Below are 17,772 nucleotides of genomic sequence, written 5' to 3' on the forward strand. Positions count from 1 at the left end.
TTTATTGAAATAGACATATTTCTAATATAAAATTTTATGGACCTTTTTTTTCATTTTATATTTGTTTTAGTTAGTTTCAATTTTTGTAGGGTTATTGTTTTTAATTCTTTCTAGTTTTTTTTATAGGTTTTTCTAGCTTCCTTAAAATTCTATTTTTGTAATCTTCCTTTTCTATTTTATGAAAATTAATTTTCACTCTTTTAGATAGTTAAGAAGTTAATTTTTTTTTGATTGGTTGATATAACATTTTCTATCAAAAAATTGGTAAAATGATAAATGAAAAAAAAAGCATATTTAAATGCATATAAGAGCGAATTTTCTTGAAAGGACATATGAGTAAATACACTCGATGTATTTTTTTTTCCCAACCTTTATAGCCCACAATTAGTGGTGCGAAGTAAGAAAGTCAAATGACACATCTAACTAAATTGGTCATAGCTACAAGGTCGAAAAGCTATTTCAGCCTGCTCATTAAATTCATGACCTCCTTACAAATACAATGAGCTCATCGCCACTAATATATATATATATATATTAGATGGATTAATTAATCCCAATTTAATTATAAATAACATAATTTATTAACTAACCATGTTAGAAAACCAAAATTAATATTCACTATTTACCATCAAGTAGGAAATTTGAATGATTATATTGATTTATTGAGTTTTAAATATCCACTCAAAATTCATTATTTGAATTCTCTTATTCAATATAAAATATATATTCAAGAGTGCATTTTTTATATATTAGAATATGTATATATTAAATTATTCAATGAAAACACTAAAAGTTGATATAAAAAAATAAGCACAAAAAATAAAAAAAACAAGAAAATAATGATGTTTAATAATGTAATAGTTGTTTTTTAAATTATTCTTGGCTCGAAAATATATTAAAATAATATATTTTTATTTTAAAAAATTATTTTTGAGATTAACATGTTAAAATATTTTAAAAATAAAAAAAATAATATACTTTTTTTTTTTATAAAAAAAAGAGAGCTCTTATTCCATAAAACAGTGTCCTTGGAGGTTATTTCACGGGCATCTATATACATACACCGAGACACACGCGCGCGCGCACATAAAAACACTTCTGTCTCGGAAATCTATAGCCACTGCCGTTTGGGCAAAGCTCAAATGGCAGGAGGCCACAAAAAACCCTCAAGCCATTTAGGCCAGCCCAAATGGCAGGCTCGGCTTCGTTCTGATCATCCTTGGGATTGGATCCTTCCATGCAAATTTCTAGAAAGTAACTTGGTGAATATTTATACACCACCCTAATCGATAAAAATATAAAAATAATTTTTATTCAAAAATAAAAATTCAAAATGAAAATATAAAGTTTCGAGTTGGGTTTGAATACTGTTCAATCTTATTCAAACTCGGTTTAAAATATATTAATAACCCTAAGATTTTTAAAAATTACATCTATACCAAGCTTTATATAAAGAAAATTTCAACCGACGGCCGCCCCTTCTTCTCACTCGTTCTCCGGCCAATGGCGACAGCAGCCTCAACTTGTCCACAAGCTCGTGGTCTGAACAGCAGGCACTTAAGGCTCATGTTATTCTACTTGAAGCGTCAATTTCCACGTCCCACGCTTTTGCATGTCGACCTCCTTGTTTCTTTTCTTGGTTAAATCCCTAAATTTATTCTCCAGGCATGATACGTCCTAAGTTGCTTGTAAAGCTTTCTTTGAACAACTTCCATGAGTTCTAGATGTTTTACTTGTAGAGACAAAGAATTCTTTATTAATAACTAACTCTATTAATAAGTGTTTATTATCATTTCTAATTTTAAAAATCTCAAAAACTATTTTTTAAAAATCATTAATTTAAGTGTTATAAATTTTAAAGATTATTAAAGAATTACTTGATTATTAACTTTATGATATCAAGGGATTAATCGAGATGCCATGTCTCTTTTACATTTTTCTATTTCTCTCACTAATAAGTATTTTCTTTCATGATATCTTGCTTTTAAAATGACATCTATCTTTCTCTCTAATAACATAATAAGCATAATAATTAATGACTCAATTTTTCACTTTACGTGCAAGAAAAATTAATTATTTTCTATTATTATCTCACTTTTTAATGAGATAAGTTAATGTATAAATATTTTATGTCCACACATAAACAAATTTAATTAATAATTTAATAAAAAACCATACAAAACATTTACAATTTAAGTATTTGAGGGTTTTTTACTCTGAAAAGGAAGTCGTTATGCGAAAAAACCAGTTCAATAATAAAAACACACATTTAAACTTATATATTTTAAATCAAGATGTAGCCATGAAAAATTCAACACTGATATGAAGTCTTCATATATATATATATATATATAAAGAGAGAGAGGTTGTTATGTGAAAAAACCAAGTCTAATAATAAAAACACACATTTAAACTTATATATTTTAAATCAAGATGTAGCAATGAAAAATTCAACTCTATATATATATATATATATATAAACTTCCTTTTGCAAAATCATTATTTTATTTTTTTTAGCCGATAGATTCTTCCAAGAGAATCGTCGCAAGAACGACAATCTACAAGGACTTCATGAACCACTCCATGGGTTACCCAAATAAAATATTCGAGGAGTCAGCGGCTACAAGACAAAAATTGCTAAATTGTATAGCTCCTCGAGCACCGTCTGAAAGAATAGGATGGAAATCAATAGACTTAAATTGCTCTGAAGGCATGACTTGGATGATGATTGCCTGAGCATCTCTCTCGAACCAAACGTGAATAATAAATAATTGAAAGCATGACTGGCAGCAACATGACAGCTTTATATTCTCTTTTTTTTAAAAAAAAATTATCTTCAAAATAAATTTATTTAATTTTATTTATTATTATAATTTTAAAATTCAATTTAACTTTATAAATTAACTCGACCAATCCAAAACTGAAACACGATCACTTTGAAAAAAAATAAGAAAAGAAAAGGCTTGATGTGAACCAATGAGTTGGCCTAATAAGATTCAATCAAAAATTTGGTTTTAATTCGTTGATTTTTATTTTTTTTTATTAAAATAATATTATTTTAATTTTTTTAAAATATTAATCAGAGTGACTCCATGATCTAATCAAAATCTAGAATTTAAACCTTGAACTGAACTAGATCTAAAAATTATGCTAGCAGGTGAAACCATGTAGGAATTTAAATTATTTTTTTACAAAAAAAAAAGAAAAAAAGGGACATCTTTATGGAACCATTTTGCAGAACCATATAAAATTTTAATTAAGAAATGAAAAAAATGATATTTGTATGTAATAAAATAGATTAGAAAATATAATTACTAGTAAATTAAATAAGAGTTATTTGTGATAATAAAATATCAAAGTGAGAAACTTATCTTTCTCTTTTTTTTAAGAAGCAAAATGCACATGTAATATTTTATCCAAACTATTCCTTTTATTTATCTTTGAGATTAATTCTACTCCCTAATTGTATATGGTTTTCTACATTATAAATAAAATATGAAAACATAATTTATTTATCTATAATTTAAGATTTAAAAAATTTAAAATTAAATTAAATTAATTTCATTGAAGTATTATAAAACTATAAAAATAACTCAAACAATCAATTAATAATTTATAAAATGTTAAACAAAATAATTTAAAAAAAAACTAGAGAGAATGTATTAATTAAAACTCAATTAAAATAATAAATGAAAAGAGAGAGGTGAGGTGCAACTAATGTCGGCAAGGCAAGCGAATGAGCCTAGAAGGCCATTTCTATGCATTATACTTAAAAAAAATAAAAATTGACGACATGATGTAAATTTTATCATCTACTCCTATAATTTTCAGCCGTTTTTGATGATAAAAAATTCAAGATCTGGGTGATTGTACCTTAAAGATCTTTTTTTAACTTGATTCTATCTAAAATAACTTTTAAAAAAATAAAAATCTTAATATACATATTTTAAAGTTTAAAGCATCATCTAATCGCTTTAAAAATTTAAAATCAAATTGAATTAAAAACTAATTAATAGCTCCTAGTCTATTTTGATGGCATGTCTAAAATAAAAACCATTATCATTAATGACACTAAATTTAACCATTTTGATGGCCAAAATATGGTTAACCAGCTACTTTATCTTATTTTATTGTTTTATCATGTCATTGTCTCTCCTTCATCAATTATCATAGACTAGAGTGTGCTAAAAATAAAATATTGAACTAAATCTTAAAAATATAAAACAATAAAGACCATATGTGTATAGTTCAAAACTTGAGGGGTGAATTTGAATATTTTTAAGTTTTTTTTTAAATTTTATTTTGTATTAGTATCTATTTTAGTTCTTACAAGAACTAAGTTGGTGCCCAACGCAATGTTGTGGGCCAAATAAAATTTGTTTTTACTAAAAAAAAGATAAGAAGAAGTTTGTTTTTTCTGAAAGCATAAAAAAATGATAATTAAATTAAATCTTGATTAATTTGATAATATGATAAAAACCACTATGTAACAACAATGATTGATAAACCTGGTTTAACATGAGAAACACTTGAATTTCTCTTGTATCTTTAAAAACACAAATCAGATAAAAAAAATAAACTAAAATATTAAGGTATATAATTGAAAAAATCATCCAATTAAGAGAATGATATAAAATATTAAATGTTGCAATCAAAAGATAATTTAATTAAAAAATGATAAAAAATTCAAAATAAAAAGCATGATGATCATGCTTGAAATGTGAAAAATACCAAATAAAAATTAAATTGAAAGAAAATTCAAACCCTATATATAATATAAAATAAAATAAATAGCAATTAAAAAAGCACAAACCAAATTTAAAAAGAGAAAAAAATCAAAAAATTGCTTTGAAAACATGGAGAGATTGACTTTGAAATTGAGGAGGAAAGAAAGAAAAGAAAAAAACATCCATTGGCATAAAACCTGTTATACTTTCTCTACACATGCTGCCTAGAAATAAAGGCAATGCTATAAAGATCGCAACGCAATCTTTGAAGGCAGAGTTTTGGTCACTAGATGATATGATACATGTTGTTTGAATTTTGTAGAAGATCCTATATGTGCTTGCTTACATACCATGTGCAATCGCTTTTTTCACATTAAATAATATTTAACTAATTCAAAAATACTAAATTACTCTTATCAAATTCGATAACCACTAAAAAACCAAACTAAAAAAAAAAAGGAGTAAACCACCATAAAACCCTAAATAGGTTTTTTTTGTTTTAAAGCTTCGGGTCTTTGGTCATGAACAAGTTTATTTTAAATCAAAGAGTTTCATAAAAAAAATATAAAGAAAGAGGATGGAAATGAAAAAAAAATGAGCCGAAATTGAAAAGAAAATGATACCTCAAATTTATGTGCTTAGAGTGTAGTGCTAGACTTGATATATTTCTTTGATTAAAAAAATAAAGAAAGAATTAGAGTTTAGAAGTGTGTTTTGTCTTTTTGGATAATGACATATGAAAAAAACTTTTAAATTTTATTAGGTTTTAGTTATGTTTGAATTCAAATTTTATATATTTATTCGAATATGAATATGAAAAGTTGGAGCACAATTTGCAAGGTTTGATTTGTTTATATGAGGTGTATTGGTTAGAAAAGAATTAGCTTAATGTTTTAAATTAATCTGAGATCCTATTGAAATTAATTGTTTTGTTTAAAAGAAAGAAACAAAAAAATTAAAAAAATTATTTATTTTTAGTAATTAATATTATTTTTTTTAAAATCGATAAAATCATTTATTTTTAGAGATTAACAATCAAATTTTTTTAAATTGATGAAATATTTTATTTTTTAGGAATAACATCAAATTTTTCATTAAAATTCCAAATTCTACAAAATCATCTATTTTAGGGATTAGTGTAAATATTTTTTAAAATATGCAAAATTATTTATTTTCAGAGATTAACATAAAAAATCAATGAATTCTAGTTTTAGAAATTAACATAAAAACTTTCCTTAATCGACAAGTTTTCTATTATAAAGGACCGATTTCAATTGTTCTTATTAAAATAAATTACAATAAGCTTAAAAATAAATATAGACAATTAATAATATTCATATAATAAATTAAAAAAAACATATAGTAAAATAATCTTTCACTAGAAAGAATTTCATAAAGTCAACACAGATTTTATTTTAAATATAACTAACTTAATTGTTGAATCTTTAAAAAAATCAATATTTATTTGGGAATTTGTAATTTTGTTTTTAATTGCTTAATATAAACTTTTGTTTTATTTTTAATTTGAATTTCAAAGAGTTATATAATGTTTACTGTGCGACAAAGGGTATTAATGTATGGTGGTGGTCAACTAGTCACGATCACTAAGAGAAGTCTAGCGAATGATACATCAATTGGGAGTGTCTCCTCTGTATACGTTTGATAGGGAGCTCAACTTCTTTTGCAATCGAGCATGGACACTACTCCTACTTAAAAGGCGTCGTTTTCACAAATTTTGAGTGTTTTTTGGTCTGAATTCTTTTATATATATATATAGTTTTTGTATCATTTGGATGAATTTATTAATATTAAAAATATTTTTTAAGAATTATTATCCTGTTATATTTTTGAGTAAAAAATAATTATTATTACATTACTAAACATCTTTTAAAACAGTTGTTTCTGTAGTTTGTAAACATTAATTCTGAATTAAGTTTGGCTTCCTACTTATTTCTTTTTTAAAAAATAATTACATTTGAAATTTTTTTTTTAAAATAATTATTATTAAATCCTACCCGATTTAATAAATTACTTAGAATATCTAAGATCTAGATCCTGTGTCAAGCTTGATTTATAGTTGAATTTAATAAAATATTTATCTAATAAAACCTAGTTGGTTTAATTAAATTTTTAATAATGTAATTGAACAAATCAAACTTAAACAGATTGATTAATATCATTTTTTTATTAAAAAATGCAACAATATTATTTTAATAAAAATAATTAATTATAGGACCCATGTTCTACTTCAAGTTTAGGATTTGACATCCATGATTGTAAGCCAAGTCATAATCCAAAAAAAATAAAAAAAATAGGATGAGTTTCAGTAATGAGTCTATTATAAATAGTTAATTATTATGCAATTGATGAAAGAGAGGTACCCGTCGTCTGTAGCTTCAAAGCTTTCGATATTTTCCGCAAGCACGCAAACATATAAAACAAGAACGTTGACACAGCACAAGGTCTCCACAGCAAATTCATCACTGTCCTGCGGCCTGACCAGCTCAAACCTGTCAGAGCCATTTCTTTACCAAGTCAAACAATTTTATATTTACTATTTTAATAATTTTTTTTATTAATTTAGATACCAGACAAGCTTGTATATATCTTAATAATTTTACCAGTTTTAAAATTAATAACTATATAAATTTATAATAAATCTAAAATTTAATTAGTCTCTTAAAAACTTTATTTTAGTAACTATTGAAACATGAATACTTAGTTGTTGAGTCGAGTAATTTGATACATGTATTTTTTTAAATAAGATCTTAAATTTAAATATTATTTATAAAGTATATTATTATTAAAAATGTTTTATTTTTTAATTAACTAACTTGATTCTATAAATTAGTTAGAGTTTAGTGGATTAACAATGGATTTAGGTAAAAAAAAATGAAAAAAACTATTGAAACATGAATAAAATAAAATAAAAATAATAATATTCCATTCTCAGCCGTATATGGGTGACCCCTTCCTTGGCTGTGAAAATGTCAAAGGCAACAAAAAAGAAATTTGCTGCCTTCTTTGGCCCTTTCCTTGCTTGGCTGTGAAAATGTCAAGGGTAACAAGAACATTTGCTGCCATCTTCGGCCCTTTCCTTACAAATACTACTGCTTCTACAGCACACAAGAACTCAGAGAAAACCGTTAAATGCAATACATTTGTTCAATCCATGCATGAATCATTCATCTTTGACCCGTTAATTATCACCTGATCTTATACATCACCAAATATTTAGTGTTTCTTTTGCATGAACCGCAGCTCTCTTTCTTTTTCCTTTTGTTTTCCAACAACTCTCATGCAATATTTGACAATAATGAAAGCTAGCGCACACAAAAGTATTGTCAAAATAATGAACGATCTAGAGGATTTTCGATGGGGTTTCTCTCTTATATCTCTTGCTCTATGCTTCCTTCGAAGACTAAGGAAGGCCATTTCTATGGGCTCTTTCAGCCTTACTTCTTCTTTGCCTTCTCCTCCTCCTCTCTCGTTTACTGTTAGCCAGTTTTTTCATGAAGAAATAAAAGCCCCTTTAATTAAAGAAGATTCAGAAACAACAGTTCCTGTACATGATCAAGAAGGTAATGTTTCACAACAGACTCAAAGCTGTATCATGAAAAGAGAAGGTTTGCACTACGAAGAGAAAATCATCCAAGAAAGTACCATGGCCTATGAAGCACATCAAAAGGGTTTGCATGATAAGAGTTCACGAATTAATTCTGATGTCTTGATAAAGAAATCTGGACCGGATTCTTTGAGAATAATAAAGGTTGGAGAAGGATATCATAACAATGGCGCTATCAATCTGAAGAAGAGGCCAGGAAGGCTGGTTGTGCCACTGTATTGTCCAAAAGTGGAACTTGCTCAAGAAGATAGGAAGTTGGAGAATAAAGAGTTTGAGGTTCAAGGGAGAGATTTCTATTTGGCTAGTAAGAAAGGAAGGAAAGAGGTCATGGAAGATGGATATGGCGTCATGATTGATATTCTGGGAGATGCGAAGCAGGTAATGATCTAAATCTGATCTCTCTCTCTGATGAGTTTTAGGTATTTCATATTCCATAAATTAATCAATAAGCTGTAACTATAACATAAACATTGTAGCAATAGTTCTGTTTGAACTGCTCCATTAATTGTTCCTCAGTTTCTAGATCTGTTTTTTTAGTCTTTAGTTTTCTGTGTCACATTTTCAAGTCCTTCCCCCCCTCCTCGTTTTGCCTGATCCTTTTTCAGGGTTTTCCCGATGCTTAATCTCGGCTTATGTTCAAAAGATTTTGACCCCTGCTTCTTCTATTCTGTCTATAGGCATTTTTTGCTGTGATAGATGGACATGGAGGCCGAGCCGCGGTCGATTATGTTGCTGAAAATTTAGGGAAGAACATTGTCAAAGGTCTTCAAAATGTTGGTTGCAAGGAAGATGGTCAGTTAGAGCAGGCCATTCGAGGAGGCTACTTGGTTACAGACAAGGAGTTTCTTAGCCAGGTAAACTTTCAACTTTCAATGGTGAACATGACATACCTCTATAAACAATATTGAATGGTTTGACTTGGTCTTCTTACATCAAGTTTTAAGAGGAATTCAAATTTATCAACACAGGCCACCATCGATATTACTCTCTTTCCATCAAGAGATTAACCAGTGTTGATTAAAGGACTCGAAGTTGATGCCAAGAGAGTTGGAACTGTCAAAATCTGAATTCCCGGGACTGTAGTTCACATAGAAAAAAAGAAAAGAAAGCATAATAAGACCTGCATCTGCATGTTTATTAAAAAATCCATAGCCACAGAAGTGTGATGCATAATTTATTGACCTCAAGGCATACTTTGACATTTTCTCCGGATTTGAAGTCTATAGTTCATTTTACAAATATTTAAAGGAGGAGTAAAATATTTCAGCAACAAACCATTTGCAGGAAAAAGCAAGACACCGCCATTAAATACGCGGAGCCAACTACCTGACAATTGTATTTCACTGAAAAGAAAAGAATAGTGTCATTTCTTAGAACATACCATGCCGACCTTGGTGATGTAAAGATACCTTGAAACTTCACGTATCTCATTAAAAAAATGCATTAAACTAGCCTTGCAATGTTCCAGTTGCATTTAAATATGCGTAGTTTATTTAATTGGATTTATACACATGCAGGGTGTTAGCAGTGGAGCTTGCGCAGCGACTGTGCTGTTGAAAGATGGAGAATTACATGCTGCAAATGCAGGTGACTGTAGAGTAGTTTTAAGCAGGAATGGAGTAGCTGATGTATTAACAATTGATCATAGAGTTAACAGAGAAGATGAGCGCCTGCGCATTGAGAATTCCGTAAGTTAAATAATTATAAATTAAATCAAAGCTCAATTAACCTTCAGTTAATTTTTTCCATATGAGTATTAGCAAGAGGCTAATTAGCCAAGTTAAACATCAATTAATGCAGGGTGGTTTTCTCCATTGCCGCAATGGAATTTGGAGAGTTCATGGATCCCTTGCCGTTTCTAGAGCAATTGGAGACTTGCATTTGAAAGAATGGATAATCTCTGAACCTGAGATCAAAAGGGTTCCATTGACTTCTGATTGCCAGTTCTTGATAATGGCATCTGATGGTCTATGGGATAAGGTGCGTTTATCTATTTATATATAGGTTTTATGACCCAAGAAACCACACAAATATAAAATAGAATTACAAAAAATCTTATACCATTCACAAAGGGAAAAAAAACGTTCAGGGAATGACTAATTATTTCGTGGGAATTTTGCAGGTAAACGAGCAAGAAGCAGTTGATATAATTTTAAGAGGCAAGAATTCAATAGAGTCATGCAAAAAGCTTGTAGATATGTCTTTAAGCAGAGGCAATATTGATGATATTACTGTTATGGTGATAAACCTTCGAAGTTTTGCTACAAATGCTTGATAATTAATGCTGGTGACTCGTTGAGGAATTGAGCGCAAACGACATGATTCTCAGCTCGGATGTTCTTGAGATGAGTTAGAATGCGAGGTGAAATAGGTTCCCATGGTAGATATGTCGATCATCATTCGACTTCAACAGTGGCTGGTCTTTTTTTTTTTTTTAACAGAGATGTCAAGCAAATTCTTTTCTTGGCCATGCCCTTCATGATTCTTTTGTTATTTATTATTATTTTTTATTTTATAACAGAGATGTTTAACAATTTTAAAAAGGTTTTTATAATCCATCGAATCCACAGAGAGCAAGAACCCACACTCTTCATCAAACCTTTTATAAAACCCTATTCTACCAGCTCAGAAGCTTTGCTCATAATTTCTTCATGAATGCTTATATTTTGAGATGATGCATGCTTCTACAAGCAATCAAAATGTTACAAGATCTTCATCTCATAACTCCAAGCCTGAATTTGACAACAAAGAACGGGAGTTAATACTAACTTGATTGCCGTGATTTGATTGATGCTCCGATATCATACTGTTATTCGATCTTAGGGAACATGCCTGCAATCTCAGAGTTGGATTCTTATTTGTACTGTCACGAACGCTTCCCTCCTTCACTATGAAAGATAGGCTGGAAATCCCATGCAGAAGATTTTAATCGGATGGTGCGGTAAAGGATTATGCGATTGTGTTAAGAGTCAAGATTTTATTAGTAGTGATAATTGCTGACCATTTTTACATGTTTTGAGGTATTAAATTTAGAAATAGCTTTATGTTACGAGGAACATAATTGCGATAATAACAATCACGTTATATATATATATATATATATATCTCGAGTAACGTAGATGTCCAACCATACGTGCACTGTAACTAATCTCATTATTTATAGAATATTTTACAAGTTCAGTAAATAAATAAAACACTATAAAGATGACAAACATACCACATAAAAAACACTCAATAAAAATATGAAAAGAACAATTCTCCAATTTTATTCCCGCTAGAACTTGAACTTGAATTCAACAACTCTGTTGATATATATATATTAAACTTATAGTTGTGATTTAGTAAATAAAGTAGTGATAGTCTTTGAATTGTCGTACTTGTTTTGAAATATTAGATTTAAAAATAAATTTATATCATTATAAATAAAATTATAAAATAATAAAACTTAAAACAAATAATATATGACGAGCCTAGCTATAACAGATGCTCTAGGAAAGGAATATATGATATGATGTTTTGGAGGTCTTATCGACAATTTTGAACTGGATGATGATTCAATAACCTGACCAGCTTTGATTATGCTTATGGCGGAAGAAAAACTAATAACATCCATCACCGTAATTAACTTAAATTTGAACCTCCGACAATATAGAAAAAATAAAATCTTTTAGTTATTAACATAAAAAAATTCTTTCGTGGGTGAAATTTTATTGTTAGGGATTAATGTTAAAATTTTACTTTCATCACAAAATCTTGTTTTTAAGGATTGACATCAAGATTTCTCATAAATCCATAAAATTATTTATTTTTAGAGATTAACATCTAAATTTTTTAAAATTAATAAAATTGTCTATTTTTAGGAGTTAATAAAAAAAAATATTTGTGGACAAATTTTCTCTTCTTAGGAACCGATATTATTTTTTATTGAAATAAATTGTAATTAAGCTTAGAAATAGATTTAGATAACTAATAATAAATGTAAAATAAGTTTAGGCTAAAATAAATAGCAAATGCAATCTTTTATCTGAAAGGATGTGGTAAGAGTGGCATTGATTTTTCCTTAAACATAACTAACCCAATACTAATTATTAAGTAAGAATCTTTGAAATCAATATATATTTTAGAATTACTAATTTTCTTTAATTATCATGTCGTGACTCTTAATTATCATGTCATGACTCCATTATTTTTATTTTTCTTTCTTTTTAATATAGAGATTTTTGTATTCGTCAAGGTGAAACAAACCTTATACAATAAGAGTAAGAAAATAACTCTATAATATCTAAAGCATAAGGTGAGTTCCAATATAAGTTAAAATTCAAATTAATATCATTGAATATAAGTCACATTTACCATCTAAATCTTTCTATCTAATTTATATAAACAAATTCAATCTCGTAAACTTAAAATAAATGCAATAAAATTAATGCAAATAAAATAAATAAATATACATCAATAAATGACAATAAAGGAAACGAAAGATAAAACATATATATATAGACTTAACCTTAGTTCCTAGTATAGTTGTCATGTTGTCGTTAGCCAATAAAAATTAAAACCCTCAACATTAAAGAGAATTAAAAAGAGAATTAGACTCCTAGTTTTTAAGAAAACTAATAATTCTAAAATATACACTAGTTTCATGGATGTAAATATAAGGTTGATTATTTAAAAAAAAATAGACATCAGTTTTACCGCATCCTTTTCAATGAAATGTTACCTTAGCTATGTATTTTTTTTTAAAATTTATTTTTTTATTCACACCATTAGTTTTCTAAATTATTTACAAGTAAATTCATAGGTCATTTATTATTGAGAACATCATGAGTCTCATAGATAAATGATTTTTTTAATTTTTAGTTTAAAATATCACGCGCGACCTATGTTGATATCTAAAAATAAAAGACTCGTCAACCTAATAATAAAATAAAACTTTAACCAATGAATTATTTTAACTTGATGAAAAACTCATCAACATATTTTTTTGGGTTCAAGTTTAAAACATCGAGCTAAGATTATTTTGATTCTTACAACCTAGGAGACACGCTAGTCTAAGTATTTTAAAATCAAACTTTGATAAAAAAAAAAACATGATTCAAACTTGACAAAACTCATCGACAAAATGTTTCTTTTTATTTTAAAAGAAAATATTTATACACACGTGCATACATAAAAAAAAGGTGATAACATAGTTTTTATGAAATACTAATAACAACATTTTAAAGCCAACAAAAATAAAATAAAATAAAATAATACATGAATGAAAAGTTGTTGATTTCCAAAAATGAGTTTTTTTTACATAAATGAATATGTATAATGGTCACAAAAACAAAAGTTTTATGAAATAAAGTTGATTCCATTATTAATTCAGTAAAAAAAAATTGCATTAGTAAAAAGTTGTTGATTTTTTATAATTAATATTTTTACACAATGCATACTTATAATGGGGACAATATAATTTATAAATGAATCTAACATTATTGTGAAGCTAGGAGGAAACAAAAAAAAATCAAAATAAAAAAATAGATGAATAATAATAATCATGTGAAAACATTATGTAAAAAGATGGAAAAAAAAGAAGAAGTCATAGTCTTACTTTTGGAATGGTCATAGATAAGGAAGTGTTATTGCAAAGGTTATTGATGAAAAAAATGATGGTTGGGCCATATATTTATTTTGTTATGATTAGTTTTTTCTCTTTTTAGTTTTTTTTTATTGTCTTTAATACTTTCTAGCTCATACAACCTCTATTTCTATCTTAAATATTCTTTTTTTTAATCCTTATTTTTTTTTCTTTTTTATTCGGTATTTCTCTCTAACTTAGGGTCTTTTGTTTCTTGCTTTGCCACTATATCTTTAGGCAATGATGAAGGTTATGTGTTAGTGTATATGCTTTTTAGGTAATCACATTGTTAAATGTGATATTGACTTTATTTATATAAACATATTTATTTTTTAATAAAAACTTTATTCATCTTTAATATTCATCAAATATTTTATTAATAAATCTAGAGCAAAGACAAAGTTATTGAAATAAAATACTTTGCAAATAAAATTATAAAGTTATTATAATTGTGAAATTCTTATAGCATTATTCCAAAATATTTTTAGTCAATACTGTATTAAAACTGCACTTTAATTAAAGCCATTAAAATGGGTACATATTATGTTTTTTTTCTTTATGAAATGAACATGTTGTTCTTATAACCTAGAACTAATATGTAAGTGTTTATTAGATGATATGTATAATGAACTAACCCATATAATAATTCAATATAAAAAGATCATTTGTGTCAATAAAAAGGCTCATGTGATGACTGTGTAAGTGTTCATTAGATTTAAAATAATTAGGTTATCTTATTTAGAGAATGTTATGTTATGATCATGTTATATATTATCTTGATCAAGGATAACAAACGAACAATTATTAGGTATAATATGATTATATAAAGGTATTTGAATAATTAAGATATGATTCATCACCCTATATGAATTAGAAAAAATATTTTATATGTTCTTAAATAGTATTAGTTATAAATTCTTATAAAAAATAAAAAAAGATTTGAAAAGAGTTTCAAATCTTATTGAAAAGATGAATGACTATGGTATTGAGAATAAATATGATTTGACAAAGTAAATACATTTTATGCTGTAATATCTAAATTAGAACATTGTTGATAATATATTGCTAGACATTGTATTTGATTTTTAAAATATAAATTAATTAATTATTGAATTGATAATATATCTTTAAAATTTTTAATCCTATTTTATTTAAGACTATGAATTATATTTGAGCTAACTTATTAGAGAATCCAATGGGTCACACACACAAGAATAATTTATCAAAAATTAAATTGGAATGACTAATTAAATGTAACTTGATCGTAAATTAGTTTTAAAAATTAGGGCTAGAATGTAATTAATTTAGAAAATTAGAATTCTAGAATTAGAATAAAATAGGGACTTCATTGAATAAATTTATAAACTTATCTAGAAATAATATGTGATATTAATTTAGAGGCAAATTGATATTTTATCATTTATAAAGTTTTCAAGTTTTTCTATAAATAAAATGTTATGCCTATTATTTTATATACAGTACAAAACACTTGAAAAATACAAAATAAAAGAGCTAATATTTAAATACATAGCAGTCACTATCTCCTAAAAGAGTTTAAAAGTCATATTCTTTTTTGTTTTCTCTTCTAATTCTTGTTTTTTATGGTGATTTCATGAGTCATTAATGAATCAATAAACTCTTTTTAATAAAAGTTTGATAAGATCCTTAGTTTCTTGGATTGTCATCCCCTTTACTTCATAATATTTTGATAAGGATCTCATAATTTTGTATATAATATAAACATTAGTATAAATCCTACTAGGAGTATCCAAACTATTTGTAATAATTGTTATCCTAATAAACATATTAGTTATAGATTCTTTTGAAAGCATTTTGAAAACTCATATTGATATACAAATATATCAATTTTAGGTTTTTAAACTTAGTGCCTTCATGAGTTACTTCTAAAGCTTGTTATATATTTTTAGCATTTTTACAAAATAATATTCTATTAAACTCACTTCTACTCAAGGCATAATATAAAGTGTTCATATTTTTAACATTCATAAAAAAATCTTCTTATCATTGCAGTGTATTCACTTCTAGATTTAGGAATTATTATATTATTTTCAATTTTAGCAGGTTTGTAAAGTTTATTTTTAATAGATAACCTTTAATCATAATCAATATATTAAAGATATATAATAATAATAGCTTTTCAATGGACATAATCATTATCATCAAAGCAAGGTGACCTAAAAGTAAATGCTTTTTCATATTAAACATTATATATGTGAGAAATAAACTCTAATACCAATTGTTGTTTTAAGATTAAGACAACAATAACACCTAAAAGAGATGAATTAGGTGTTCCACTAATTATATTAAATAATACAAATAAAACACTAAGCACATATAACATAATAACTAATAATATAATTAAAATGTTTAAAGTAAAGAGAAAAGTGAGGAGATTACAAACTTGGTTTTTAACATGGTTTGATAAGCCTACATTTTACTAATCCAAGTGAAAAATACAATGCCCTTAATAAATCCACACCAAATAATTACAACACTTGAAGATGTTCCTTTTTTAAGATTTTTTTTTTGTGACAATATCTCACTAATATTAAGAGTTACTCCAAACTCTCAAGTATTTACCATTATAATTTGTTTACAACAAGATTTATTATTTAAAAGAGTAGATAGTACAAAATATATAATACATAAAATATTAATATGCGATTCAAAAATTAACAAAAACGTCCCTCAATATTAGTGTATTTTTTCAATTTCATCATTGACTTTTTAATTTTTAGTTATTTAGCTAATATCAATCATTTTCTTTAGACTTCTTTTCAATATCACTATTAAATTGAATTATATGAATCAAGTGTTTAAAAAATAATATTAAAAAATAAATAAAATAGGGAGAGAAAATATTATAAAGACATTCATTATAACCATAGACTCATTGATACTATAAACTAAAATAATAAAATGATGTTTTCGCTTTTCTCAACAAAACAAAACAAAAATAGCTTGGCCATTAAAAATAATAAAGTATTTTTATAATTTTTTATAATAAAATAACTAATATACTTTTCATTAACTTGCATCAATAAAATTTTTGGTTTTTTTTTTATTATAATGGATTAAAGATAATTTTATGTTTTTCAGGTGGCATCTACTATATTGTATAATAACAAAATATATATTTTTTATAATATTATTTGAATCATCACATTAGATCTTTCATTTTTAGACTATATATATAAATGACTGAACTATAATTTAGTATTAATGATTTATTTTTTATCTTTAATCTTTATTCTTCTCAATTTTCACGCTTTACCTTATCATTTTTTAAATTGGTATTTTAATTTGTTTTTTTTTAATTTGGTTAATATTTTTTATTAACATTTTTTTATTTTAAAAAATTCATAAAATAATTTTTTTTTAATTTCATCATTCTTTGAAATTTTTATTTTAAGATATGGACTCTTTTATTTTGATAGTTATTTTTTTTTGTTTTTAATCATTTTCTTAATTGAATTTATTTTTCAATTACATCGTTAACATTTTATTTTTATATTAAATTTAATTATTATTTTTTAATTACTATTTATTTTGATTTTGATTTTTTTATTAATTAATTTTCAATTTCATTTTTTGTTATTTTGTTTATTAAAAATTAAATTTTATAATTTTTTAAGTTTTTTTTATGAGGTAATTTTGATCTCAAAAATTAAATAATAAGTTTGAAAAGTTAGTGTTAATTAACTTAAGTTTTTTTTAGATCTTTATTTATAATTAATTTTTTAATTTTATTTTTTTAAATTATTTTAATTTTATAT

At 25.8% G+C, this 17,772-nt stretch overlaps 1 protein-coding gene across 1 annotated transcript; it reads left to right on the forward strand.

Moving 5' to 3' along the window:
* The first annotated feature begins 7,736 nt into the window (after positions 1-7,736).
* On the forward strand, positions 7,737-10,851 carry LOC105113620 (probable protein phosphatase 2C 74). The gene is made up of 5 exons (XM_011009869.1): positions 7,737-8,730; positions 9,030-9,206; positions 9,870-10,040; positions 10,153-10,332; positions 10,475-10,851. The coding sequence occupies exons 1-5, from the start codon at positions 7,978-7,980 to the stop codon at positions 10,625-10,627; spliced, it is 1,434 nt and encodes a 477-aa protein (XP_011008171.1). The 5' UTR covers positions 7,737-7,977; the 3' UTR covers positions 10,628-10,851.
* Positions 10,852-17,772: the final 6,921 nt, after the last annotated feature.

The sequence above is a fragment of the Populus euphratica genome, unplaced genomic scaffold, assembly GCF_000495115.2.
Source record: "Populus euphratica unplaced genomic scaffold, PopEup_1.0 scaffold802.1, whole genome shotgun sequence".
NCBI lineage: Eukaryota > Viridiplantae > Streptophyta > Magnoliopsida > Malpighiales > Salicaceae > Populus > Populus euphratica.

Coding starts and splice junctions, on each gene's coding strand:
- LOC105113620 (XM_011009869.1), top strand. CDS start 7,978: ATGAACCGCAGCTCTCTTTCTTTTTCCTTTTGTTTTCCAACAACTCTC. Junction 8,731..9,029: donor TTCTGGGAGATGCGAAGCAG/GTAATGATCTAA, acceptor TTCTGTCTATAG/GCATTTTTTGCTGTGATAGA. Junction 10,041..10,152: donor GCCTGCGCATTGAGAATTCC/GTAAGTTAAATA, acceptor CAATTAATGCAG/GGTGGTTTTCTCCATTGCCG.